This window comes from Corvus kubaryi, unplaced genomic scaffold (assembly GCF_017639235.1).
Source record: "Corvus kubaryi isolate FWS band 111438036 unplaced genomic scaffold, C.kubaryi_AGA036_p1.0 74, whole genome shotgun sequence".
Classification (NCBI taxonomy): Eukaryota; Metazoa; Chordata; class Aves; order Passeriformes; family Corvidae; genus Corvus; species Corvus kubaryi.
The window spans coordinates 15584345-15610621 of record NW_024582061.1 but is presented as its reverse complement, the minus strand read 5'-3'; the positions used below and the strand labels follow the sequence as shown (position 1 = coordinate 15610621).

General features: G+C 51.4%; 4 protein-coding genes across 5 annotated transcripts in view; 2 read left to right on the top strand and 2 right to left on the bottom strand.

Annotated features, from left to right (window-relative positions):
• Window positions 1-286: 286 nt before the first annotated feature.
• ANKRD54 (ankyrin repeat domain 54) lies at window positions 287-9948 on the top strand. 2 transcript variants are annotated; one of them, XM_042050394.1, is made up of 8 exons: window positions 287-574; window positions 925-972; window positions 5286-5384; window positions 5798-5869; window positions 6277-6324; window positions 6444-6568; window positions 7423-7530; window positions 8183-9948. In XM_042050394.1, exons 1-8 carry the CDS (start codon window positions 313-315, stop codon window positions 8255-8257), a joined length of 837 nt encoding a protein of 278 aa, XP_041906328.1. In that variant the 5' UTR covers window positions 287-312; the 3' UTR covers window positions 8258-9948. The 2 variants fall into 2 exon arrangements, with proteins under 2 accessions (XP_041906328.1, XP_041906329.1); XM_042050395.1 differs by having other exon boundaries at window positions 483-574; window positions 5291-5384.
• A 1490-nt stretch (window positions 9949-11438) lies between these two features.
• GALR3 (galanin receptor 3) lies at window positions 11439-16318 on the bottom strand. The gene is made up of 2 exons (XM_042050390.1): window positions 15969-16318; window positions 11439-15427 (listed from the first exon to the last, which is right to left on the bottom strand). Exons 1-2 carry the CDS (start codon window positions 16316-16318, stop codon window positions 14530-14532), a joined length of 1248 nt encoding a protein of 415 aa, XP_041906324.1. The 3' UTR covers window positions 11439-14529.
• A 355-nt stretch (window positions 16319-16673) lies between these two features.
• On the top strand, window positions 16674-19653 carry LOC121675213 (noggin-like). Its single transcript, XM_042050396.1, has one exon. It carries the CDS (start codon window positions 18761-18763, stop codon window positions 19523-19525), a length of 765 nt encoding a protein of 254 aa, XP_041906330.1. The 5' UTR covers window positions 16674-18760; the 3' UTR covers window positions 19526-19653.
• A 2606-nt stretch (window positions 19654-22259) lies between these two features.
• Window positions 22260-26277, bottom strand: part of GCAT (glycine C-acetyltransferase) — a 27821-nt gene continuing 23803 nt past the window's right edge. Inside the window, exons 3-9 of the mRNA XM_042050392.1 lie at window positions 25779-25871; window positions 25122-25268; window positions 24686-24840; window positions 24093-24175; window positions 23543-23714; window positions 23032-23153; window positions 22260-22629 (exon numbers count right to left, since the gene is read on the bottom strand). Of these exons, the coding sequence (XP_041906326.1) occupies window positions 22478-22629; window positions 23032-23153; window positions 23543-23714; window positions 24093-24175; window positions 24686-24840; window positions 25122-25268; window positions 25779-25817 (870 nt within the window). The 5' untranslated portion in view covers window positions 25818-25871 and the 3' untranslated portion in view covers window positions 22260-22477. The remainder of the gene's footprint in view (window positions 22630-23031; window positions 23154-23542; window positions 23715-24092; window positions 24176-24685; window positions 24841-25121; window positions 25269-25778; window positions 25872-26277) is intronic.

The window sequence follows — 26277 nt, the reverse complement described above, 5'->3', positions numbered from 1 at the left end:
CGGCGCGGGCACGGGGGTGGGGCGGGCACCTGGGCGGTTGAGCCCTTCTATTGGCTAAAACAACTGCCTGTCTTCACCCTGCGGAGCCCTCCTGGGCGGGCCATGGCCCTGTTCTCTGTCTGATTGGAGAAAACGACTGCCCGTCAGGCTCCCCTGGTCACAGCCTCCGCTGCCCGCCCCGCCTCTCTCCCACCCGCTCCCTCCCCATTGGCTGCACGCACGGCTGGTGTCGCTTCCCATTGGTCGAGAGGAGCGGGCCGCCCTGTTGCTGTAGCGGCGCCCCGGCCCTCTCCCGGCCCGGGCCGTGACGGGATGGAGGCTGGCGGCGGGGCTGAGGGGGATCCCGGCGCGGGGCCGGCACCGGCACCGGCACCGGAGCCAGAGCCAGAGCCAGAATCGGAGCCGGAGCCAGAGCCGCGCATCGCGCTGCCGCCACTGGGGCCGGCCGGACCCCTCGGCTACCTGCACGTCCTGTGGCAGCGGGAGGAGCCCGCGGGCAAGATCCCGGCCCGCCGCCTGCGCAGGGCCGCCCGCCTCCACCGCCGGCTGGGGCCTACGGGCAAGGAGGCCCACGGTGAGCGGCGAGGAGCCACTGTCCCACTCGGAACAGCCCCTCCTTCGGCCGGCTCCTCACGGGGCTTTGGGAGGGAGGTCGGATCTGTTCGGTGGGCGGCTTGGGAAGGCATCCCCGGTCCTGCCAGGGGAGGGTGCCCGTGAGGAGCGGGCGGGCCCGCGGACGGCTTCGGGAGGTGACGAGAACGATTCTTACCTGGTGCCTTGATCTGTTTCCTCTTCTTTGGACTGAGCCAGCAGCAGCGTACTTTGGCCCCGCACCTGTTGTCGAGCGCCAGGATGGGATGTTTCAGTAGGGAAACGTGCCTTTTTCCTCTGTGCCTTCTAATAATTGCTTTTTTTCCTCCGTAGCTCTGAAAAGACTGCGTGAAGCTGCCAACAGCAATGATTTGGACACAGGTAAGGCTTCTGTCAGTCCCACTTGGGGCCTTTTTTTGGAAGGGCAGCATATCAAGGACTCTTACTTCAGGGGAGGAGGAAGTGGCTGCATGTAAGTTTGTGGACAGGGTGCTTTAGATGCTTCAGATCTAGAAAATGCTTTTTTGAAGCCTGGGTCTGTTCTCTCAGCAGAGTGGAACTGGTTATAGTGTTCACTTTTTCACTGCACGTGGTTCATAGTGTTAGTTTTCCATCTTCCTGGAGCTAAATTAGCACTGCACCATCTCAGCTGTTTTGGTATGTACTTTTGTCCAGTTGTTAGCAGCAAGAGAATAATGTTTTGATTTAGGTGGAAAAGTTATGATTATCTAAGCCATATCCTGTATGATGAGGCAGCGTGACCCAGTAGATCAGAACCAGGGCCAGAGCTAGACTCTTACCTTCTTCTGGTTTCTGCAAAATGTCCTTGTGGTCCATAAATTCTACATTCCAGATGTCCAACCTCAACAATACATCTTTGTCTCTCAGGCTTTGTTAATTGAAGCATATGAGAGTTAGTTTATCAAAACTTAAAGTTTCAGTAGTTTTCGCAATCTGTGTTCCCACAAAAGTAACTTCATGACAACTTTGCTAGATGCTGGCTAAGAGTAATATATATATATTGATTATGACTAAGCAATTAATTTAAAAGGTAATTAAAACGATTAACTAGAATTACTAAAAAGTTTTGTCATTTCCAACAATTCCCCCCTTTGGAAGTGATCCTAATTTTCCTTTAAGATTACTTCCACTTAAATCATTGGGTATCTAGCAAAACTTAAGGCATTCAAATGCACAAATTTCACTTGTGTCTTGTTGTAAGATAGCATAGATACCATGGATTCATTCCCAACAAAGTTCCAAATCAGGGTGTTATTTCTTTTAACAATATCTTGGTAACTTCTCTTGCTGTGTTGGTGCAACAGGGAAAAACTTCAGGCTATCCAGAGAATGCATCAGCTAAAACCAATAGGTGTCAATATCCCTCTTGTCAAGGTAACTCAGAAAAGTCTATTTGCCTATAAACTCCAGGAGAGTTCCCTCTTTTTCTAGTCCCTAAAGGAGGTCTTTTGTAGGGCTGTGGATTGCTTTGCAAACGTATTTTACACATACTGACTACACTTTTGATTCCTGGTATTTTTACACTAATTACTTGATGCTTCAGGTGAGCTGTAATAGTTTATGCTCCCCAGTGTGATCCTCTGTGTTTGTCTTTGGCTGCTTGTCTCATCACTGCTTGAGGTACTATGTATGGTATGTCATTACATTTCTCTTGCTTTTGGCAATATAACAGCAACTGTAAAATACCATTTTGCTGTAGAATACCATGAACTGGCCATTTTTCTTGATTGTCTAACAGATAATCTGGCCACCAGAGAACACAATATTCTGTTAACTGTTTCCGAGTTAGAGAATCGCTTTTAAGCTTTTTCCAGTGCTACAAAATACAGCCTAAAGGGGAACATTTGGGTATTGCCCCTCTTCCCGAGTTCGAGCAGAAAAACCCGTAGTAAGTAAAAATTCCAGCAATCACTAAAACCGACACGAGAGAGCGCTCTATGCACACAAATACAATTCCGGTCACTGAAACAGTAGCAGCCGCTGTGCTAACGCGGAGGAGAGAGCTCTGAGCAAACAATCTTTGCTTTAACAATTTACATTGCTGAAAACCAAACATTTAGTACACACCAAATACCGTAAAAATCACAGTAAACGTACAATGGCTTCAACACTCTTAGAGCAAATGGATTTTCATACAAACTCAATTTATACTTCTAGCACGCTCACATTACCACACACTCTCCTTTTCCAGCACTAACACATACCATAGACTTTATCAAGCACAGAAATATCTGGGCAAAACCTTTCCATAGCGTGGCTCTTTGTGCAAGCAGCACTGAGTCTGACTAATCAGTGTGCAAAGCAGAGAGTGAGGACTCCAACCACACCTTTTGATAGACCCTTATATAGTTTTACAACTACAGCTTTCCAACTAGGCAGTGGCACACAAACACAATTCCATTAATATTCACTTATAGAGTTTTACAGTTACTTTTAATAGAAAATAGCCAATTATATCATCACTTTCTTAACCCAATTATGTTAGAGAGTGCAAGCTTATGATTAGGTATACCTTTTTAAACCTTCAGTAATGTCTTAATAAAGTCTCAGGGTTTTTTGCCTTGAACTCACCTGGATCAGGAGATCGAAAAATTTCCCTGAAAAAAAGCCTTTCAGTGTCCACCCAAGTCCTTGATCTGTAAATCTGTGGAGTGCCAAACGTGTTGTCTCACCTGGGTCACCAGTAAATTGTTACCAAATCCTCTGAAATTATTAGGGTAAATAAAACTCTCTAACACTGTCTTTTTAGTGTTAGTGAGTAAGGTGTTACTTTGCTGTTGGCCAGGAGAGGTTTGTGTGGGTACCAAAATTCCAGCTTCCACACAGACATAGATATAAAACTTTTCACTTGTTCACACATTTTTAGCAAACAAAGAAATTAACGTTCATGGTTCTAAATCACATAGTTCACTTTCATTAATTAGTATTCTGTCCTCTATTGGTTATTGATTTCTCGCTTCTCACGCTAGTTAGTCCATATTTTTTAGTCTTTTTAGTATCTTTTTCCTCTGGTAGGGACTTTCCAACACATACACTGAGTCTTTGTTAGTCCCTTCTTTGTCTTCTGGTTTCTGCAATGTCTTTGTGATCCATAAATTCTACATTCCGGATGTCCAACCTCAACAGTACATCTTTCTCTGGTTTTGCTCATTGAAGCATATCAGAGTTAGTTTATCAGAAGTTAAAGTTTCAGTAGTTTTTGCAATCTGTGTTCCTACAAAAGTACCTTATGACAACTTTGCTAAATGCTGGATAAGAATAATTTATATTCACACACTATTTATAATTAATATATATAGATTATGATTGACAAAAACAATTTCAAAGTTAATTAAAACCACTAGCTAAAATTACTAAAAAGTTATATCACTTCCAACAGGAAGATGAACAAATGCAGCTTAATGGAAGTCTTGGTTTCAGTGCAGCTTGGATTTGATAGACGGGTTCCCGTGTTTACCTCTTGTGTTTTGTTTACTCTGAAACCTGAGGAAGTGTGCTATGATTAATTTCTTTTTCATCAACAAGTAAACATCTTTGCTGTTTCCTGTGGTAGCACTGGGTGTGAGAGGTTATGTCATTCCTACTTGGTTCAGGGGAAGACTAGCTAAAGTATTCCCATTAACGGTTCTCACTGGGGCACTGTCAGTCTCCCTGTCTTTCTTCTGGGGTATGAAACATTCCATGTTAATGCCACGTCCATCTTTTCAGGTGTTCCTTTCAGTTCTGTACCACACTTGAAGTAGGAGGTGTACAGGAAGAAGTTCAAAGATGGCTATAGTACAGTTTCTGGAAGCTGAGATGAATGGTGACTTTCAGTGGCCTGAACCACTGTTAACTGTTGTAGAATATGCTGTTTAGAGATCACAAAATATAGTGAACCTGTGAGCATTTTTAACATCTGTGGAATGAGCTTTATTTTACACACCAGTTAGTATATCAGGATGATCTCAAAACAACAGGAGTAACAGCCCTTACAGTTGCCCTTAACACATGCTGCTGTTGGTGCTATTTTTATGCCCCTAATCTTTCCACCCTTTACTGATCTCTTTGCACTGCTCTTGGCAGGTTGGTGCACTCGCCTGTCTGCTTCCCAAACTGTTGCCACCATTGGTTAGGAAGGGGCATAGTCAAAACAGGTGTGAAGAAGTGGCTTTTCTCACTACCTGTGGTTACACTGTGAAACTTCTGACCATGGGTCCATGTTGGTGTGAAAAGTTTACACAGGTGCAGAAAAGGACCGTGCAAATCCATGGGGAAGGCCCATGGAGGGGTAGTAAGCACAGGATGCTAATTCTAGCTTGGGAAGTGCCTGGGATGCAGCTAAAACCGAGAGTTAGCCCCACATCTTTCCTATCATTTAATATTCTCTAGGCATTTGCTGCTAATTGTCCTTGGAGCTTGAAAATTTGGCTAGGTGGATCCTTAGCCGTTAGAGCTGTTGGCTTATCTTTTATGGCAACATGTGGAAGGTGGTGAAGGCTGAATCAGAGGGTGGAGGTTATGTTGCTTAGGCTGGTTCTGCTGAGCTGGGAAGCTGGTGGGAACTGGTTCAAGTCCAGGTGACTCAGCAGCTGACAGCATGTGTTTCTACCCCCAGAGGAGCAGACAGCATTACCTCTCTCTGATCAGGTGCCCCTTCAGCTTACCTGCTTTCTTCTCCTTGGCTCTGTCAGTGCAGCAACTCTTGGAGGATGGAACTGACCCGTGTGCTGCGGACGACAAAGGCCGGACAGCCCTGCACTTTGCCTCCTGCAATGGCAACGATCACATCGGTGAGGCGGGGGGAGTTCTTTATTTTGATTCAGCAACTCGTCAGAGGTTGCTCTTTTCTGTTCCTTTTGTGTCAAAATTGCCAACTCTGGCCCCAGGGCTTGCCATGTCTGCCTGCTGGAGTGGGAGCAAGACCTCCCAGTTCTGAGGCTGTACTGGTGCAGAGGGAAGGGTGTCCCTCCTCCCAGTTCTTTGCATCAGGGAGCCCAGAGGCAGTGGCACTGCCTGGCTTTATGCTGCGTCCTTCTGCATTGCTGTGCAAACTCCTATCCCTGTCTCAGTAAGGAAGCTGATGAGCTGAACAGAAGCATCCATAAGGCAGCCTGGTGACTACCACGTGGACCTGTGGCCTGTGTGGGCCTGACCTGTGGGGCAAAGGGAAGGGACTGATGTGGTTCTGTTTTCTTGTTCCTAGTCCAACTGCTTCTGGACCATGGGGCTGACCCGAACCAGAGAGATGGGCTGGGCAACACTCCCTTACACTTGGGTAAGTGCCACACAGATGAGCTTTGCATGCAGAGAGGTGAGGTGAGAACCTCCTTACTGTTCCTTTCCTCTTCACCTTCCTCTTGCCTGTGCCTCACAGAATGCATGGCCAGATTTAAGGACCTAGGAGGGACTCTTTGCACTTCATTAGATTTGCTCCTCACAAGATTTAGGGTCAAAGAAGAGGTTTGAGAAAATTGGTTTCCCTCCTGCTGCCAGCCCCAAGGAGTGCAAGATCTATTCCAGAGAGGGTACTCAGGCTTGAGTGTGAGGTTAATCCTAGCATTTGGACCGTTCCTCTTTCCCGTGGCAAAGAAGCCCTTTGGGAAGCAGCAAGCTCTGTGCTTGAGCAGAAACTCATTTTTGTTTGTACCTCTGAGTTGTGTGTCCTGTGTTTTCCCTCCCCAGCTGCCTGCACAAACCACGTTCCTGTCATCACCACGTTGCTACGCGGAGGTAACATTTCCTCTATAACAATTACAGCCTGTCCCCTTCCTGCCCTGCCCTGTTGATACTCCCCAGGGACATCAAATCTTCATGGTAGACCTCACTGTCCTTGCTCATGCATCTTGCAGGGGCCAGAGTTGATGCCTTGGATCGAGCTGGCAGAACCCCACTGCACCTCGCTAAATCAAAGCTGAATATCCTGCAGGAAGGACTCTCCCACAGCCTGGAGGCCGTACGCCTTGAAGTGAAGCAGGTAAAAGAAACAGTCCCATGTTCTGGTAAGGTGGTGCAGCCCCTGGCAGCTTCCTGCACCCTTTACTTAAATACCTGTCTGTAGGCTCTTAACTTCTGTGGGAAGAGTTTGACTTTTCCTTTTGTTTTCAGAGACCTTCCTGTTTCCCAGCCTCTACTCTAATTTTTTCCAGGGCCTCCCTTGGCTCTGGTAGGCTAAGGATGCATTGAGTGTCTGAATTCTTGGGCTGTATGGAGCATTCTCTTTTCTTCAACCACAATGTAAGACAGATGCCTTGTGGCAGGAGAGGGACCGCAGCATGAGGCTGTAGCTGTGGCATACACATGCTCTGTGTTCCTAGCACAGTCTACCCTGCTCCAGTATGTGGAGGCATGGAAGAAGAAAGCACTCCTGGGGCTGCAAATGCCTGGGGCATGGGCCTCACTTAAGGAGCCACATAGCCACAAAGATTTTTATTCTCTGTGCACAAATGGATCCCGCTTTAAGTCCCTGCTCCTCACAGTGAGGGAAGCTAACTAGCCATAAAGAAAAAGTTTGGTGCTTTCAGGGCTAGACCTTATGCTGCTTCAGCTGGGCTTATCTCTTTCCCCTGTTCTTAAACCAGGCACAAGGATCACAACTAGTCCATCTGTGTCTACTGAATGCCTCTGGTGACTCACTGGACTCTGATGCTGCCATTAGTGCTATATGTAGTTGCTTTGCCTGGGTTTGTCTCTAGGGGTCATGAACTCTGCCATGTGCTGCAGCATCAAGGCTGCATGCTTGTCAATTTAATTGCAATTTAATTTTTCCTGTAAAACACCCCAGACTGGTGCAGCTCTTTGATGTTTGCCTCTTATGCCTGTTTGTTTCAGATTATCCAGATGTTGCGGGAATACCTGGACCGTCTGGGGAGGCATGAGCAAAAGGAACAGCTGGATGACCTCTGCTCCAGGCTACAGATGACTAGCACAAAGGAGCAGGTGGGCAGCATTGAGCTACTCTGACTCACATCCTTGCACAGTTAGGAGAATGCAACTGCATGAGCCATGGGACACTGAAGACATGGTTATTGCTCACATTGGGAGAAGTGAAGCAAGTTACATGATGACTCATGGTACTCCTTTAGGTGAAAATTCAAAATGCAGAAAGCATCATAGTGCCTAGCAGCAGGGAAGCTGAGGATCAGATGGGCTGAGGACACAGTCAGTTTAAGGCCAGGATCAGCACAACCACATGGGGTTGCAGGGCCTGGGGCTTTTTCCTACAAAAGACTGACCCTTAGAAACAGGCTTAGAGGAAACAGCCCTGACACCATTTTGGGTAATATAGCAACATGCTTGTATTTTAAGGACTGGCTAAATCACACAGAGTGGAGGTCAAGCATCACCTCCTGAAGAATGGGGAGAAGCTCCCATTGCCTTAGATTAGGGCTTGTTTGATCATGAGGATAGTAGCCCTTCTGCATGATTGTTGGCACCCTAAGGGATCCTGTCCTAGTATAAGCTCAGCATGGGCATTACTGGCAGTTCTAGTACAAGGGTGGTCCCTGCTGCATGGGGCTTTCTTCTGTGGCGGTGGGTGGCTGCACAGCTGCATTCCCCTCCCTGATGGCCATCTGTACTCTTCTGTCAGGTGGATGAGGTTACAGACCTCCTGGCCAGCTTCACATCACTCAGCCTTCAGATGCAGAAGATGGAGAACAGGTAATGGGCTTCCAAATCATCTTCCTGATGCAGCAGGAGAAGCCTTAGAGAGAAGAAAAGGAAGCTGATTTTTGCTTCCCAGATCGCTGGCTAAACATTGCTGCCAGCGGCCATTCCTGCCAGACTGACTCTCCAGTGGTGCTCAGACTGTTCCTGTTGGTGCTGCCACAGCTGCCCCATGGGGAGGCAGCAGGCTTTGCACAACAGAGGCAACAGACAAGAGTGCTGCAGCTGTGACTTTGGGGTAAAAGACCTGCTCGACTTTTTACCAGATGGGCTGGCGATGAATAGGATCCCCTTTCCAGAGATATTTTGCCTTCTCCTAAGTATGTCAGCTCAATGTAGGCGGTGGCCAATGCCATGTGCTGTTACCAGCCCTGACTACTGCACTCAGCAGCTGGCCAGCATCATGGAAATGCTTGGAACAGGCACCTTTTGCCACCTCCGTACTGCTCAGTTGCATGAGGGAGAAAGTGAATGCCTTGAGCAGCAGAAGGCTTTGTGCTATGAGAAGAACACACATTTAATTCTGCGTGCCAGAAGCTGAGCAAACATACTGCCTTGAGAAACGTGCCCTGAGGCGTAGTCGTCACCTTCCCCAGAGCCTGCTGTCAGAGTGCAGAGAATGTGTCTGGTTACAAACGGGATACAAAGTTTTTCATGGCTAGACTAGCAGCTTTGACTGGACCCATCTTTTAAGTTTGTTGCAAGTTAGCACTTAAATATTACAGTGTAACACTTGCAAAAAATACCCATATACACAGGTAGCTGGTCAGAACTGCCCTGATGTATAAGAGAGTAAGGATGGAGGGTGACAGTCTTAATGCAGTTCTAGGCAGACATCTACATCTTGCAAAAAACCCCCCAGCATAGCAAACTTTTGTGTTTCCTGTTACTGGCAGTCTCAGGCAAGAGGTCCAGTTGTGACAGGAGGTATTGTGCATTCAGCCATACTGTTGGGCTAGGATGGAGGTGGATTTACCTCTGCCTCAGCAGCACCAAACCCATTGCTCAGCCATTCTGTGTCTCTTGCTTGTCATGGAGAACCTTAAGTGCAGTGTGAGAAACGAATCATGGCTTATGCTGGGAGCCTGAAGTGATGCAGCTATGAAGGATGCAGGGAAATGCTGTTGCTGCTCTCTCGCTTCTGCCCACTGTGGTTAGCAATGAAGATTTAGGTTGCTTTGTTTTGGAGCAGGGATCCATGAAGTCTCATTGATAGGGCACCAACAGCAAGAGGGTGACAGGAACATGCCCGATAGTAATCTGAGTTCCTACCTGTGTAGCATGCCGTGGTACATGGTGTAGCCATACCCATCCCTCAGCTTGGGAGCTGCTGGTTTGAAAGAGTTTATTACTAGCATTCAGCTTAAACATGCAGCAACCACAGTTTGGAGCATTCTTCAGAGGCCTTTAAGTCATCATTCTCTCTGATATCTGTCTCTTGTCCAGGAGAGGCTAAGTGGACCTCTGTTCAAAGCTGAGGTACCAGGAATAGGCATGGCTTTTAGATGGGTTCATCTGTGGGCTGCTGGAGGACACAACTGGGAGCAGCAGTCTCATGGCTGGGCTGGAGCTGTCACTGTGCATATTGATACTTCATTATGATTGCTGGATGGGAAGGGTGCCAAGAGGGTGGGAGACAATCTGACCTTTTTGTATTTTCAACTTCAATAAAATCCTGTCAGCCTTTTACGATTCCTCAGCCAAGTTCTCTTTTTCAGAGCGGCCCACTCCTCTTTCTTTACATCTGTTCCAGGCCCCGTGCACAGCACTGGACTTGGTAACCGCTACTCTCATACCTGGTCCTCAAATCAGAAGCAACAACACACAGTTGTTTGAGTTCAAACACCACTCTGTTTGCAGATCAAAGTACAGGGTTGCTGGCTGACCTTTTCTGATCCTGACTCCCACAGCCGAGAAATCCAAACTTAAAATCTAGGTAGTTGCTGTGAATCCATACAAATAGACGAAAGATAATCCCAGCAGGAGTGCTTCAAGCTGGAAGAGGAGTTCTTTTGCAAAGAGGAAAAGCAGCCTTGCCCAGTGGCAGAAGTCATGCCTTGCCCCATGCTGGATAAAATGGCTGTGCTGTGAAGAGACAGTAAAAGGATGACGGGTTGGGGAAGGACATCTGGGCAGGGCAGAGAACTTCCAGCATGGCCCCTATGTGAGGAGCAGGTGACCTTCATGCCCACTCTTTACTGAAATTGTTTCTTCCTGTCTTTACAGCCCAGTCTTGATGTCCACATACACTCAGCTGCCAGCACTTCCCCCCTCAGCAGCCTTGTTGCTGAGGAGACCATTAAGGTGCCTGAAGAGCAGGTGACTGAAATGCTCTTTATCCCTGCAGTTACTTCGGTTGCTCATGTCGTCTCTAAGTAGACACCTCTTAGAAGCTTACCTCAAACCCAGGAACACATCTAGCTGAGACTCAGAGTGTGGCTTTTAGCCTTGGCACACGTGATGTTGTCCACAGCTCTTCAGGCCTTTGTCTTCCCTGGCGCTGGGTTTTTTCTTAACAGCTCCTGACAGAGGGGAAAGGTGGGGGTGCTGCAGCCAGCCAGGAGCAATTGTCTTGTTTCTTTTGCAGCACTGCTCCCTCCGTGGGAGGAGAGGCAATAAAAAACCAAATGGTTATAGGAAGTTTTGCCACTGCTTTGGCAGTAACACCAGGTAAGAAAGAGAAAAGCGTGTCTGGTTTTCAGTGGGGATAAAATGTATCAGGTAGGAGTTGTATTCTATGAATCACTGCAGTCAGTTCTGCTTTCCTGCCTCAGGCCTTGAAGCTGTGGGCTGCCCTGAGCCATATCATGTGTTTGACACTGGATGGAGAAAAGTTTTAGGTTTCCTTGCGTCAGCCAGTCATACCAGAGCCTTAACTATCCTGTTGTGCACAGCACCTGTATCCAGAATGAGAGGTGCAGGGGCAGGAAAGAAGCTCTTCCAGGGGAGAAGGAAACATGGCTTCACACTGTGCTGAGAGCTGTTGACTGGCACTGCTTGGTTTTCTTCCTGCTTCTGGCCTGGAGACTTCAGCTTTTCCCAGCAGTTTTTCTCTGTCCTTGCACCCTGTGCCACAGATTTCCCTGCACAACCCGTGAGGTTGGTGGCAGTTTTCTGCGTCTCCCAGAGGTGTATGCTGCAGTAATGGAGAATGGAAACAACAGCACATGTTTCCCTCTATTTATTTTGCTATTAAAATCCGTCCAACCTCCTCATTTTCTTTGTGCTACACCATCAAATGCACCCCCCAGATCCCTTCCTGAGCAATGATTCATCCCTGTTCTCAGGGCCACGATATCAACTGGGACTTTAGGCTTTGCTTCCCTCTCACCACTGCTTGACCTCCAAATACACTTTGTTTCCCCTTCTAATTCAGAGCATGTGATATGCTGAATTCCCAGCCATTGAACCCAGTAGCAACCTCCCTAGCTCTGCAGCAGCTGCTGTGCTGTAAGATGCAATCAAAACCAGCCAGACTGAGGATCTGGCTCAAATAAGAAAAGAGCTGAGAACCTGCTTGTGTCTCACAGAGGACCCACAGAGAAGCAACAGCCCTGACAAGGCCTCCCAGCAAAGCTGCATGGATGTTACTAAGCAAATGACCTTTCTCTGGAGCAGCCACTTCACCCACACAATCGAATGCGAAGCGCACACTGCAAGGTGTGTGAACATCGAGAATTTGTTCAGCTCTTCAGCAGCTGAAATAATTAATCTCCAACAGTGAACTCGTTTACTTCCTCCACCTTTGCCTTTCTAGCAGACTCCAAAACCAGCACGGCAATTATCTGTGCTGCTAAGGAAGCCCCATGAAACATCTTTGGCAAATTTCCCACCCTTTCACCTGCTTCCTTTGCTCACTCTGTGAGCAAAGATCTCTTCCATCACAGAAAGGTACTTACAGAAAGATGCCTTCTTCATGCATTGTGCCTGGCCAGCCTGGGGGAGCAGCCCCGTGCAGGCCAGGGCCCGTGGGGCGACTAGGTGGAGGAATCGGCAAGTTTTGATTAAGAAGATGATAAAGGAGGTGTGGGAAACAACGTTCCTCTGGGCTTTTTTAATGAAATCTCGTAGAGGGGAGGAGAGCACATGGTTATTGGAAGAGTTAAAATAATAAGCTGGCAACCTGTTACGGCTGCTCATGGATTGGGAACCAGCAGCTAAACCCAAAAGGAAATAACCAGAATTCCCTTCCCAGGGCTGCCAGATGTACACACAGGGTCATAAGCAGGATGAGCTTCTTGGCACCTGGGTCTGACACCTCCCAGTGGTGTCAGACTCATGTCACACATGTCAGGGAGATGCCAGACACCAGAACCAGCACACAGTTGGCAGGACTAAGTCACTCCACAGAGAAGGGCTGGTGCTGACCACTAGATGCAAAGCCCTGACCTGCTCACACCTCTCTGGTTTCATTTATCCTGTTCCAGATCTTGGAACAGCAGCACTCTACTGATGTGGCAAACCAGCCCCTGCAGGGTTAAAGATGAGCTTGTCAGCCTGAGTAATAAAAAGTAGGATAGAAAATAAGAGAAAAGAGTAATTAGTTAAGGCAAGAGGTTGGGAGCAGAGACTGCAGAATGCCAATCAGTCTGGAGGGAAGGCTGCGTGGAAAGCAGCAATCAAGCTCCTTCAGCTTTAATTAAACCTGACTCTGTATCAAGGATGTGACATCTTTGCTTCACCTCTGCTTTTGAGCTGAGAAACCAGTTGGAGCATGTACACTGTTACCGGATAGTCAGGAATTCCCTTCTGGCTCCAGAGCCTTCCCAACCCAGGATCAGTGCCTACCCTTCCTGCTCATGTGCTCCCCAAAATCAGGGCTTAGCACCAGGCAGAGCTTAGTGAAGGGACCCAGGGCTTGCAGCCACTTGTCATGCTAAATGCACCTTTTCCCCAAGATCTTCCCTGTCCTCTCTGTCCTGTTTCATTTAGGCTTCACCCCAATGTGCAGCAGTCAGTTCTGATCTGATCTGCTCCTTTTGCAAGCTGGGACCAGGAGGAGCAGGATCAGGGGTGAGAAACAGCCCAGCTGCATCTGGGCGAGAACAGGCAGCGTCCAGCTGTACCACATCATTGTTCCTGACTGCTGTTCCCTTCTCCCTTCAATGCTTTGGGCTGTGGAGTGAGTCTTCACCTGTAGAAATGATGAGGCCATGAGAGCTGGCCACCAGCTATGGCATCATGTGCCAAGGGTGGCTGCAGAACTCGCTGTTCCCAGGAAGGTGGGTAAGGCACACTGGACACGTTTCTGAAAGACATCTGCTGTAGAGGAGTGGCAGCCACCATGAAAGGAGAGAGGTGGAAAAATCAGAAAATAGAGGCAAGGGAGGCTCAAAGTGCAGAAAGCAGCATCAAGCACTTGAATGGAAAAAGAAAGTAATTCCTAGCGCAGTTGGCCTTCCTCTTCAGTTGGCTTCTGCACAAAAAAAGGGATATCCTTGGAGCTGAGCTCTAGCAAGGCATACAACAGCTTCAGTGAGTGTTAGAAGTGCCACGTCACCTGGGAATTAAGAGTGGGCAGGACAAAGCAATAGGGAAAGATTTACACAAACAGACGTAGGGAACAGAAAAAGAAGAGAAATAAGGGGGAGATCACGGCTCTGCTCATGCACATCACAGCTCTGCAAGCTGCCTGATGTCACCCAGCCCCACGGTACAATGCCTACAGCACTGGCTGGGGCCAAAACCCCTTTACTTTTGACACAACTTCCAGCACCGTGCCTGGGGACAAGTGAGGACACCAGAGGATTTTGTAGCCCATGCAGGGCTCAGGACACCTACTGGTGCCATGAGAACCTGTAATTGTTTCCCAGCTTCAGTGTGGAAGTCTGGGTGTCCCACAATGTCACAGCTTTGCCTGAACACTTTTTGCTGAGCTTCCCATCTTTCACCATCTCTTAAGAAATCGTAGGTGCAGATCTGCCTCACATTAAGAGTTACATATTCAGGATTCACACAGCACTAATTAAACGCCATACATAATTAAGGAAAAGGAGGGCTGTTGCAGTCACTTGAAGTTTACCGTGAATATTGAGCTGGGATGACGGCAGGTCTCAGACATGGCTACAGGATTGTGGAGAAGGTGGTTGAGGAGTTCTGGGAGACTTGAATTCAGTTTAATGGGTCTGAATGAGTGAGCTCATCTCTCACTGCCAACATAAAACCATCTCAGTGGGGATAAGGTGTGGGCGTGATGATCCTGGAGGAAAGCGAAACCCCTGTGACGTGGTCAGAAAATGTGATGCAAATGGAGACTTCTTTCTTGCCTCTCTAGCCCTTTTCTAGGGCTTCTTCTTGGTCTTCTCCTACAGTTCCCCTTAGAGGGGTCATGTCTAGGGAATGGCCAGCTGTTGCCAAACTTCCCTCCTCCAGCAGCTCCTTCTGAACAGAGACCACGGCATCTTGTACCTGCCGAGTCCATGCTCTGGCACAAGTGGCAACTTCAAGGTCCCTCTTCCTGGTGTTCTCCTCTGAGACTTGGGTCCCCTCACTGTTGCCTCCATAGAAAGCTCCCATCCTGTTCGCGAAACCTCTTTCCACATTGACCATATGGAATTTCCTTCCAACTCTCTTCTTCTTCCTCTTCCTGATCTTGTTCTGGAAGAAGAGGCAGGTGAAGACCTGCTTGAAACGCTTGCGGAAATGCTTGGAGATGAGGGCATAGACAATGGGGTTGAGGCAGGAGTTGGTGTAGGAAAGGCAGTGGGAAGCCAGGCGGAAAGCATATGTGGCCCGGTTGAAGGGAAAGTGGCCAAACCAGAAGCAGAGGATGACCAGGTGGTGGGGCAACCAGCAGAGGCAGAACAGGATGGCCACAGTGACAATCATCTTGGTGACCTTACGCTTGGCTTTCCGAGACTCTGAGATTCTTTCTATGGGGTCTACAGAGGTCCACAAGAACTTGATGGTCCTAGTGTATGCCAGGCTCACCACGGTCACGGGCAGCAGGTATCCAAACACAAACGTGACGATGTCCAGAACCTTTCGGTGCTGGTCCTCCCAGATGGGGACACAGATGGGCACACCGTGGTAATGGATTATCTGGTAGTAACTGAGGTAAGGCCCTGCGAAGAGCAGTGACAGTGACCAGATTACCACAATGGCCACTCCTGCATTTCGGGATGTGCGGAGATCCCGGGACTTCAGTGGGTAGCGAATGGCCAAGTACCTGGCAAGGAGGGGAAAGACAAAGAGAGCACAACACAACATGAGTGAGATGAGCTACTTCTCCTGCCCTGTGGAGCTGCCATCTGTGCACCCCTTCCCATGCAGCCACCCATCTCTTCCCTCCCAAACTTTTTGGGAGTGAGGCTTCCCAACAGAGGGTCTGGGATCTCTATCATCCACTCTGCTGTGCTAGCTCAGGAAGGGCAAGCAGTGTATCTCTTGAACCTTGAACCAGGTAAGAGAAGGATTTCTTCTGAGTTGTGTTGCTGCCCTGGGGGTTTTGCTGTTCTTGGTTACACTTGGTGGACTCTCCTCCTTCCCAAGTGAGCATTGGGTAATTAGGCTGAGAGCTTGGCTTGCTGGAGGGAGAGGGCATGGGGAGCTGGGGAGGCTGGCTCTGCTGGCCCTGCCTCTGGGGAGACCCGACCTGCTTCTTACAGGACACCAAGAGGACAAGGAGTGGCCTTTCTCCCACCCTTAGCTCAAGAGTGGCAAACAGAGTGTCCCTGAGCTGCAGAGCTCAAAGGGAAGGGGACACTTACCTGTCAACAGAGACAGCAGCCAGGGTAAAGCTGCTGGCATACATGGTGAGGTAGATCAGGAAATGCACAGCCTTGCAGGCAAAGGCCCCGAAGAGCCACCCATCCAGGGTGTAAATGGTGGCCTGGAAAGGGACACAGCAGATGATGAAGCACAGGTCAGCCACAGCCAGGTTGAGGATGAAGAGGTTGGTGGTGGAGTACTTGACTTGGCCATTCCATAGCAGCACAGCCAGCACCAGCCCATTCCCCACAGTACCCACGAGGAAGATGAGGGAGAAGATGACAGGCACAATAATCCCTGCTGCTCGTAACTCCGGGCTGTCAGAAGAGACATTCAATCCCCCCGGCATCTTCCTGTCAGACTGCAGGGACCTGCATGGGGAGAAAGGGATAATAGGCCCCAAGGTGCCTGACCCCAGCCTTTGACACCCACATTTCTCCCAGAGATGCCAATCCCAACCAGCTGCTTAAATGATGCCACTGAGACCCTCATGACATTGCTGGCAAGAATGCTGTTGGGGTCAGTCAGTCCACATCTGAAGCCTCTTTCTCCTGCCTGGATCCACATTCCTATCAGAACACCTCCTGTACTCCCAGCACCCTGAAGGTTTCCCCCTGCCCTGCCACCTGGCCTTCCCAACATTCCTCCTGCATTCTCAAAGCTGCTAAATCCCTGTCTAAGCAAGTCTAAACCCTGGCTACTGTTCAGCACGGTTTGGCCATGAGACCATGGGGAAGGGGGCTCCCATGGGCTGCAAGTGGTCCCAGCACACTGAGCCCAGGGCTGTGCCACCTCTGACAGCAGGGATGCCTGGATCACACCCCACAGCAGCAGCAGCACCCCAACACATTCCTACCCCAAGGGAACTCCTTAAACTGGGACCACCTCCACGCTGGAGCTGGCTGCTCCCTGCTCCCTGTGCAGTAGTTATGCTCCACAGAGGAGAGGCAACTAAGGGCACCTTTTCCTGAAGCAGAGAGGTGGTCAAGGGCTGGGTGGTGGCAGCTAGGTGAGGATGGGGAGGAGACCCTGAAGCCACCTGAAATACAACATGATGATCATCGTGAATGAGGCTGTTATTACCACAGCTTAAGGTATTGTGATTTGCTGCAAAACTTCCTCCAGCCCTGAGTAACACTGTGCTCAGGCAGGGAACACCAACAGCCTATCTCTGAATAAGCCTTCCCCTTGTTGTGCTATCATTAGAACAAATTGTCCTTCTCTGAGCAGTAACAGAGAAGAAAAAAGCTGTTATCTAGCTACTGTTGACAAGCAATTAACTTGGTTTTGGGTCATGCAAGCTCCTTCACTCCATGCTCCCCCATCCCTCAGCTCATGCCACTTCTGCTTCCCAGCTTATTTGTGTATCACACCAAGAGATTGTTCCCTGCCTCTCTGTGTCTTTGGTCCCCTCTGTCCTACTGATAGCTACCCTCCAGTTTATCCATCTGGCCCCATGGGATCTCCCCACTGAAGCAGAGGAAGCCAGCACTCACCTTTTTGAGGAAGTGCCTGCAGCTTTGCGACTCGCTTGGGGGGAGACGTCTAGCCCAGCCCACGCAGTGGTAGCAGGAGGATGCAGAGCACTGAAGAGTTTATCTGGGCAGCTCAGCCATCCCAGTCACTCCTGCCCGGTGCTCCGCTGCCTCCCCCTGCCTGCCACCAGCTCTGCTCTCCCTCCTTCCAGAGCTCCTCTCCTCTCTCTCTGACTCCCCCTTTTCCCTCCCTCTGCTCTTGCTGCTGATCCATAGATCTCTGGTTTTTTTTTCCCCTCTCCCTGAGGTTGGGTTTGGAGTTAACTCCTCTCTGCCCAGCTTTCCCGCAGGCTCAGCTGCTCCCTGCTCCTCCTGCTGAGAAGGAGGTGGCAGAGAGAAAGCTCACTACTCTCTGGTGGAAGAGGGGGGATGGGGGGGAGAAGGGTCCCTTGGACCTCAGCAGCCACCTCTCGATGCCGGGTGTTCAGAATGTGTTGTCCAACACCTCCGGAGAATATAAATATCCCACCACTGTGAGCCTTGTCCCTGCCCTGTCCTTGGGATAGGGCCCTAAACCCTATGGAAGATGAGCAATTAATTGCTGTTGCTAGCTATTATTAGTTGTTACTAACACAGCACTGAGCAGATCGAGCCTCTCCCACAACATCTGACCTAGGGAAGGAGGAGAAAGCAGGTTTCAGATTTCATCCAGTCCTGGTCTGCACTCCACCAGTACTGCAGTGTGGGAGGGAGGACAAGACCTCCAGGATGGCCACCTCCAGAGGTGCAGCTCCATCACAGCTGCCTGAGACAGCATGGGTGCTGGCTGATGTGCCAGGAGAGGACAGTGACCCACACAGCCCTCCTGCCCTGCCACTCTGCTGCCATGTCCATCCTGGTGACAGGAGCTGTGCCCTGAGGACTTCCAGGTGCACTAAGACCGAGTGCAGCTTGATGATCCTTTCTCAGCAAGACTCAAAGGCCACCAGCTTCCCTTCACTGGGAAAGTCATGGCTACCTCTTCCAAGGATGGAGCAGGATGTGGAGAAGGAGGCGCTGGCCCCTTCCCCTCCACAGCAGCCCCAATATCCCCACTGGCTCAGTGGCAACCCTCGGCCTGGCAGGAGGGACCATGCAGCTTCTCCCCACCACTTGCCCCTCTGGTGGGAAGGAGCAAGGTGTCCCCGCCAGCTCCCTATCAGCCGCTGTAACCAGGGAAAAGGGGAAGGCCGTGCCTCGGGACGCAGTGATAACCCAGGGGATGCGGCGGAGTGCAAGTCTGCAGCCGGGCACAGCCTGCCACAGTGCTGCTTGCCATGGAGGGACCACACCGCAGCTGCCTCCTCCTCCTCCTGTGCCTGCTGCCACCACCGGCCATCCCAGGCCCACCGCCGTCTCTGGAGGAGCCCCGGGAGCCGCTGCTGCCACCGTCCAGCACCGCTGACCCCACCGCCCACCTGCTGCGCGGTCACCCCTCGGCCCCGGTGCGGCCCTACAGCCTGTCCCTCTCCCCCGAGGATTATCGCTACTCCCCCAAGCCCCGGCACCTGCGCCCCGGGCGGCTGCGCCGGCTCCTGGGCTCGGCCTTCGACCCCTTCTGGATGGCGACCGAGGAGCCCCGCGGTCGCAACGGCAGCATCCCCGAGGAGAACCTGGAGTCCATGAGCAGGGACCTGGCCGAGGGTGCGGGGCGATATCACCGCAAGCTGTGGCGAGAGGTGGAGGGGCTGGAGCTGCCCATCCTGCTGCCCGCCGCCCCCGAGCTGCCCCCGCAGCTACCGGGGGTCCTGGCCCGCCGCCTGCGGCAGTGGCTGGTGGAACGGGCCTCCTGCCGCCTCACCTCCGCCTGGGTCGACCTGGGACCCATCTTCTGGCCGCGCTGGGTGCGCCACACCACGTGCGAGAGCGGCCCCCCCGGCTGCTCCTGGCCCCCCGGCATGAGCTGCCGCCCCGCACAGCTCACTCGCATCAAGCTGCTGGCCTGGCACTGCTGGACCCCGCAGCACCCCAGCCCCCCAAACTGCGCCTGGCGGCAGATCCCCTACCCCGTCGTGGCCGCCTGCAAGTGCTCCTGCCACTGAACGGGCTGCGGGGGGGCTACGGAGGGACCCCCCGGTGCCTGTTCTTGCAGCCAGAAGGCCCGAAAAGGCAAACGGCTGCCTGGGTTCACCCTCGGAGCTGGGGGGAAATCCCCTAAACAGAAATAAACCTCCAGAAAGGAAGTGGGGATGGCTGTGGTCATTGCTCTGTCTCGCCGAAACCCCTGGGTGGGGAGTGCAGCTGCTTCACCCCTCACCCACCAGTGCCGTGAGGCATTAGGACCAGCGGAGGCCCTTGTGCAGCATTTATCTCCAGTAAAGGATTAGGGATGGGAAAATTATGGCACTGAACAGCAGGTTCAGACCCCGTTTGCATCAGCCCCAGCTGGCTCAGTCCAAGCTGGGGCATCCCTGCCTGCCTGGGTGGGGCTGCAGGCAGGGAGCCAGGGCAAGGGAATTCTAGCAGAGAAAGGCTAGAGAGAGGTGGGCCACTGCTCAGGGTGGAAACAGCAACGTGGAGAGAGGCTGGGGTGAATTGGTGGGCAGCAGGGCAGGTTTGGGACTGCAACAAGGCAGCTTAGTGAGGGTAGAAGAAGTGGGGTGTGGGCCAGGACCCAGGGCTTGGAAGCATTTGTGAGGCTAGGTGTGTATAAAAATGGGATGGGATAGGATAGTCCCCTACTTTGAGGTAAACTGGGTGAAATACATGGATCCCCCACCTATCCCACAGTGCAAAGGGTGACAGCTCCAGACCCAGGATTGCCAGGGCAGCACACAGGGTTATGGGGTAGGCCAGGGAGCCCAGGGTGGGAACTGCATCCTCAAAAAGTGGCATCTGCCTCTGCATTCCACTCTGCAAAACATCCTCTGCTTTCTGGGCTAAAAGCTGCCTAGAGCTGTAGATCAGACCTAGGCTGGAAGGCCTGGAAGCAATAGAGTGGGAGGATTTGCCTGGGAATTCAATATTAACATGATGCCTACACGTCAACGGGCACTGCATTATTCATTTCCAGCGTGCCATTGTCTGACCCTTCTGCCTTCCCGGGGCTCCAGCACTCCCCAGGCTGTTCCCCAGACAGCTCCACAGTCTGCTGCTGAGCTTGGCCTTGAAGCAGGCAGAGTACAGGGAGTCAGCTGCCGAGGGAGAGGGAGGTCAATGCACCTGGTGAGAAGAGGAGCAGAAGGGAGAGCCCACATGTGCATGCAAAACCAGTTGTGAGCATCACAGGAGGAAGGCTGCTGCTGCTCTGGCCTGCAGCTGAGCAGTGGGACATCTGTGGGGCTGCTCTCCCAGTGAGGAGGACGTGAAAGCTGGAGCAGGGTTAAACTGCTTGGGTTGTCTGTCCCGGAATGGAGCAGAGGCAGACCAGGGCGGGGGACCAGCAGGACAGAAATGTGAGGGAGTGTGGTACAGGTGTGCAGTGGAGGTGTGCAGGCAGGGGGAGCACGGGGTGCACATGCACTGGGCTCAGACCAGCAGTGATTCAGTTTCGGGTCTCAACCTCTCTATAGCCGAGCCCATCTGGCTGAACTTTCATCTCTTCCAGGTTGCATGAGGGGCCTGAGAGCAATCCTCCTGCCTTCCCCACTACATTCCCCATGCCAAAACACTGCCCTGTTGAAAAAGGTTTGCAGCACTGCAAGGGCCTGGTGCCACAGAAAGTGAACTCCATATCATAGTTTATCAGCAGGCTGAGCTCAGGGCCTGTGGAGATGGAAAACTAAACAAAATCAGCACACAGTTACACTACCAGCTGTTCTAACAGGGTTTGGTTGCAGTCCTGTAGAACCTATAGAACGTGTTTCTCCTCTGTCCTCTGCATCCTTGTAAAGCCCTACAATCCTGGATTAACACCTATATTCTTCTGCAGTTGCTCTGGTTCAGGTCAGACATTACTGCTCTGTAGTTTGCTCCCTGACTGCCTAGCGACACGTAGTGACTTCAGAGCAGGTCTTTGCTGAAGTGACCCAGTGCTCCAGCACCCAGGCACAGCACACTCCATTTCAGCTGGAATCTGCCCCTGACTGCAGCACACTCAGCACAGGGGCAGCTGGCAGGACACACAGATTCTGATCTGGAGTGAAACTGATGCAAACAAAGCAATCCTAAGGGATGCCCAGGTCCCACTTGCGCCTGCTTGAATGCTGAAATGCTACACCAGCACAGCTTGGAGGAACAAATCCACAGATTCCTGCCACGTGGAAGAAAATTAAAGGTTTCTGCTCTGCCCCTGGCCTAGGCCTCTGTCAGATGCAGATCCTCTCACCATGCTGCTGGCCTCTGCCACGTCAGCTTGCATGCTGCCTGATGGCCTCTCTGGGGCAAGATGTCTTTCCCAGGGCAGGTCTGGGACCACTGAAGCAATTGGCAAAGCCTTGTAGCCGGGGTCCAAGCAAGCCTCACATCTAACACCTGAGAGTGAGAAGGAGAGAAAGGACCACTGGAGCTTTGGCTGGCCCATGTCCTCTTTCCCTAACCAGCTGCCAGTGGCACAGGTTGCAAAGCGCCTGGAAAACACCCCTGCCTCAGTGGGGAATTGCAGCAGTCAGATCTGCCAGGGTGATGCTGCTGCACCCACAGGACAGCAGAGAAGAAGCAGAAAACCTCAGGCACATCAGCAACGCTGTATTTCCATCAGGAGACAGCAGGAATTGCAGCGCTTCAGCATCTGGCCTGAGGCTTCAGGGAAGGCATAGCAGAGTGTCTGGTCACAGCATGAGAGGACGGGGATGGGGTGCAGCTCCTGGATGAGGAAATAGGAGGCAGACAAATATCTGCTGTGCTGCAGGACACCTTTAATGACACTTTTAAGTGCTGGTTGCCAGTGCTACTGCCAGCACACTGCAACAGCCAACTGGCTGATTCATGGGATGCAGGCTGTGATGCCTTGAGGAATGGTCCTACTTCTGGCAGTGTGCTGCTCAAGCCTTTTTCCCCATCAGAGGCACTTGGTTGTGGGCAGGGATGGTGCTGAGGAGGTGTTTTCTGGCCCCTCAAGGCAGTGCTCCGTGCTTCCGTCCCACCTCAGTGAAGGCTTCCACGCAGCGGTCGATGTCCTCGTCACTGTGCACGGCAGAGATCTGGACCCGAATGCGGGCCTTCCCCTTGGGGACCACGGGGTAGCTGAAGCCAATGACATAAATGCCTGGGGAGGGAACACAGGCAGAGTCAGAGCTGGCTGGGACGGAGGCAGGCTGAGGTGTACTGGGTGATAGAAAGGTTCCCCTCCCAATAACCACTTCCAGGCTTCAGGGTTTTCAAGTGCCATCTGCTCCCAAGCATGGAAATGAGATTTAGGGCTAGCAATGGGGATGGAGTCCAGCATGGCAGGACAAGAGCATTAATGTAAATCCCCTCCCTAAAAGAGAAAGAAGGTGAAGCCAGCAACATCTGGGGGAGACCATGAGGATATTTGCAGCTGGAGGGTGGAGAAGTACTGGATTTCATTCAGGAACATCCTCTGGAGGAGGGCTTACGGTGGCACCACCACCAACTGTCCCTTCCCTCAGGGAAGGTGTCTGCATGCTGAGCCCCCTCCCCAGATCACCTCTGTTGAGCATGTCCTCTGCCATCACTGATGCCAGCCGAGCATCCCCCAGCATGACTGGACAGATAGGGTGGTCTTTCCCTGAGATGGTGAAGCCAGCTGCTGTCATCTTAGTTCTGAACCTGGTGAAGGGAACAACAGGATGAGTAAAAACCTCATCAACCCTGTCCTTGGAGACCACTGCCTTTCTTTCCCCTGGGAACCCTGACCACTGAGAACTGGGTAAGGTTTGCTCCACTGTTTATCTTCTGTGCAGGGAAGAGATCTCTCCTCTTGGAGTGACCTCCACCGTGTCCTGCTCAGCAAAATGGGACTGCAGATCCTTGAGGGGCAGATGTGCCCCAGCTCACAGAGCATCCAGATGTGAAACATCTGTCTGACACAGACAGGCACATCCTGCAGTTTCCCCTGAGCTCTGGCTTGCAAATCCGGGGGGTGACGGTGAATAAATCACAGACAACTCATTCCTAACAAAGCTGCCCCTCCTCCCACCCCAACATGGCCCCCTCACCGTTGGGTTTTGGCAGCCATAGACTGTGCAATGGCATTGCTCTCCATGAGCAGGTCCAGGGCCTTGGATGCACAGCCCACCACGGCAGGGGGCAAGCTGTTGGAGAAGAGGTATGGGCGGGAACGCTGGCGGAGCAAATCGATGAGGGGTTTGGGACCCGTTGTGTACCCACCTGCAGATGGAGGAGAGAGAATTGGACTGGGCACCCCAGGGTGACCTGTTTAGAGTGGGGCTCCTTGATAAAGCCAACCTGACACCTATAGCAGGAATTCAGGTACAAACCAGGTCTAAAAATCACAGCTGATGCTTTTGACCAAGAGTTTCCACCTTGATCCCAAAGGCAAATGCATGAGAAAGATGAAGGTGTAAGGAGCACATGGCAGGATCTCCCTTAATCCTGCTGCAACATCACAAACCAAGCCTCATGCCACCAGTGGAAGAGGATAACATGCATCTGTTACTCTATCATTAGGCAGAGGAAGGAAACATAAGAGTGATGCTGTAGAGCTCTTTAGGGCATGCAGGACCCTGGACAGGAAAATGCCTTCACCTGCAGCTCCTCCAAGAGCTTTTCCAAGGGTGGAATTGATGATGGTGACTTTGTCCATCACTCCCAGGAGCTCATCAGTACCCCTGTAGAAAAAGGAATGTCACATTATCAGCTGTGCCAGCACACACCAGGAAAGCTGCCGGATACCTCAAGGGAAACAAAGCAACGTCAGCCAGCTCTCTGGCATCCCTCCTTCTAGACAAGGAGGTACAGCCCCTTGAGATAGTTCAACCCAAGTGTTGACCTTCCCCTCCTGCAGAAAGCCTAAGCTGGGACCTCACAAAGTAAGAGCATGGGTCCTTCATCCCTTACAGATGGGAGAGTGCTCAAACTTCCCACACAGAAGTTTGATAGTCCAAACAACGCACCTGCCAGGAGAGGCAGATGAGATGGTCACACCATCCATTACACACTGAGGAACAGCTGTCACTTTGGGATGAATCACTGCTAAAGTATCTCCTTTCAGTCCAAAGGTGAGGTGCAAAGCCTTCAAGGAGTCCCCACACAAAAACACATTGGCCATCAGCACCTTTGGCCTTGCTTCAGAAGTAGTCAGGGTAGGAGGAAGAAACAGGGTTGAAGCAGTCACTTACCGCCCATTGGGTCCCAGGAATCCTGTGGCATGGCATTCATCAATGAAGACCAGGGCATCATACTTCTGTGCAAGCTGGCAGATTTCCCTCAGGGGTGCGATGTCACCGTCCATGGAGAAGGCACCATCAGTGGCCACTAGTCGCAGTCGATGCTTCTGTTGGAGGGAAAAAGGCATCCCAGGGGTGAAGCTGTCACCCTGAGGGGCTGGCAAAGGGACACACTCTTAATGGAGAGGATGTATCTAACTGAGATGGGGGTATTTCCATCACAACTAGCTGCTTTGCCTCCTTGCCTATCCATGCCTACCTGTGCCTGTTGGCAAAAACAATGCCTATTGCATGGGAGAAGGCAGAGCTCACCCTCCAGCACTGGCTACTGCACAGGCAGCACAGCTAAGCAATGCCCTGGTGTTGGGGTGGGAGCAGCCCTCCATACCTGCGCTTCCTTCAGCTTGGCCTCCAGGTCCTGCATGTCCATGTGCTTGTAGCGGTACTTGTTGGCCTTGCACAGGCGGATCCCATCGATGATGGAAGCGTGGTTCAGCTCATCCGACAGCACTGCATCCTCTGGGGTCAGCAGGGCCTGGCCGTGCCAAACAGAAAGGATCATCCTTTGCTCTGGATGCCACCTCACCAAGATTTCCCAGCCTCTCTCAGTACAGAGAACAAGGTTGTGATTGATTCCAGCTGCCACATCTCTCCCGGCATTGCTGAACTTTATATTTCCTTCCTAGTCACCTTATCCCCCGATTTCTTTATGCCAAGCTCTTGCTTGTGGCTTCTGAGCTCAAAACCTCCCTCCCCCTTCCCCTCACCTACACCTTAAGGGGGAGTACAGACCTCTGAGGAAATGAGATCCCTCCCCAAGAGCTGCAGCTGGCTGGAGACAGGGGAGGTGAGGGCTGGTTAAATGCTCTTGTATGGCTTCCCTGGTCCAAGGGCCCCAAGTCAGGGCTTTTCACCACCAGTCACTGCCACCTTTTCTGGTGCACAGAGCTCACAGCGGGGCATCTGGAAGGGATGGCAGCCACATTACTGTCACCTCCCTCCTCCATGCACAGCACAAGGGAAGCCTTATGAACCTCAAAGATACCAGCGTTGGCATCAAAGCAGCTGGCATAGAGAATGGCATCTTCCCGCTGGTGGAAACGTGCGATCTTCTCCTCCAGGTCCTTGTGGATGCTCTAAAGAGAAGAGAGGAGCAGGAGTCAACAGTGGGGCAGCACAAGTTCTTGCTTGCCCACTGCTGTTAAATGCTGATTTGCAAGGGGAGGAAACAGGCCAGGTTTTGTCCAGAAAAGGTGTGTGTGCGTGGGAGAAGTTACTTGTGTTCAGCAAATGCAGCCCTAAAATATAATTATGGGTTTGGATGCCAAAAGCTCAGCAGGGAGGCTGACTCCAAGCTCCCCATGTACATGGGAGAAGCTCTCCTTGTTCTTTACACTTAACCAGGCAGGGCTCAAAAAAAGGCTCCAGCAGGGATAAACCGGGGTGGGTCTGATGGAGCCACTTCAAATCAGGTTCACTGTAATTTTGACCCACAAGAGAGAGAAAAAGACATTCATTTTCTGAATTCGAGGGGGTAGGGGGGG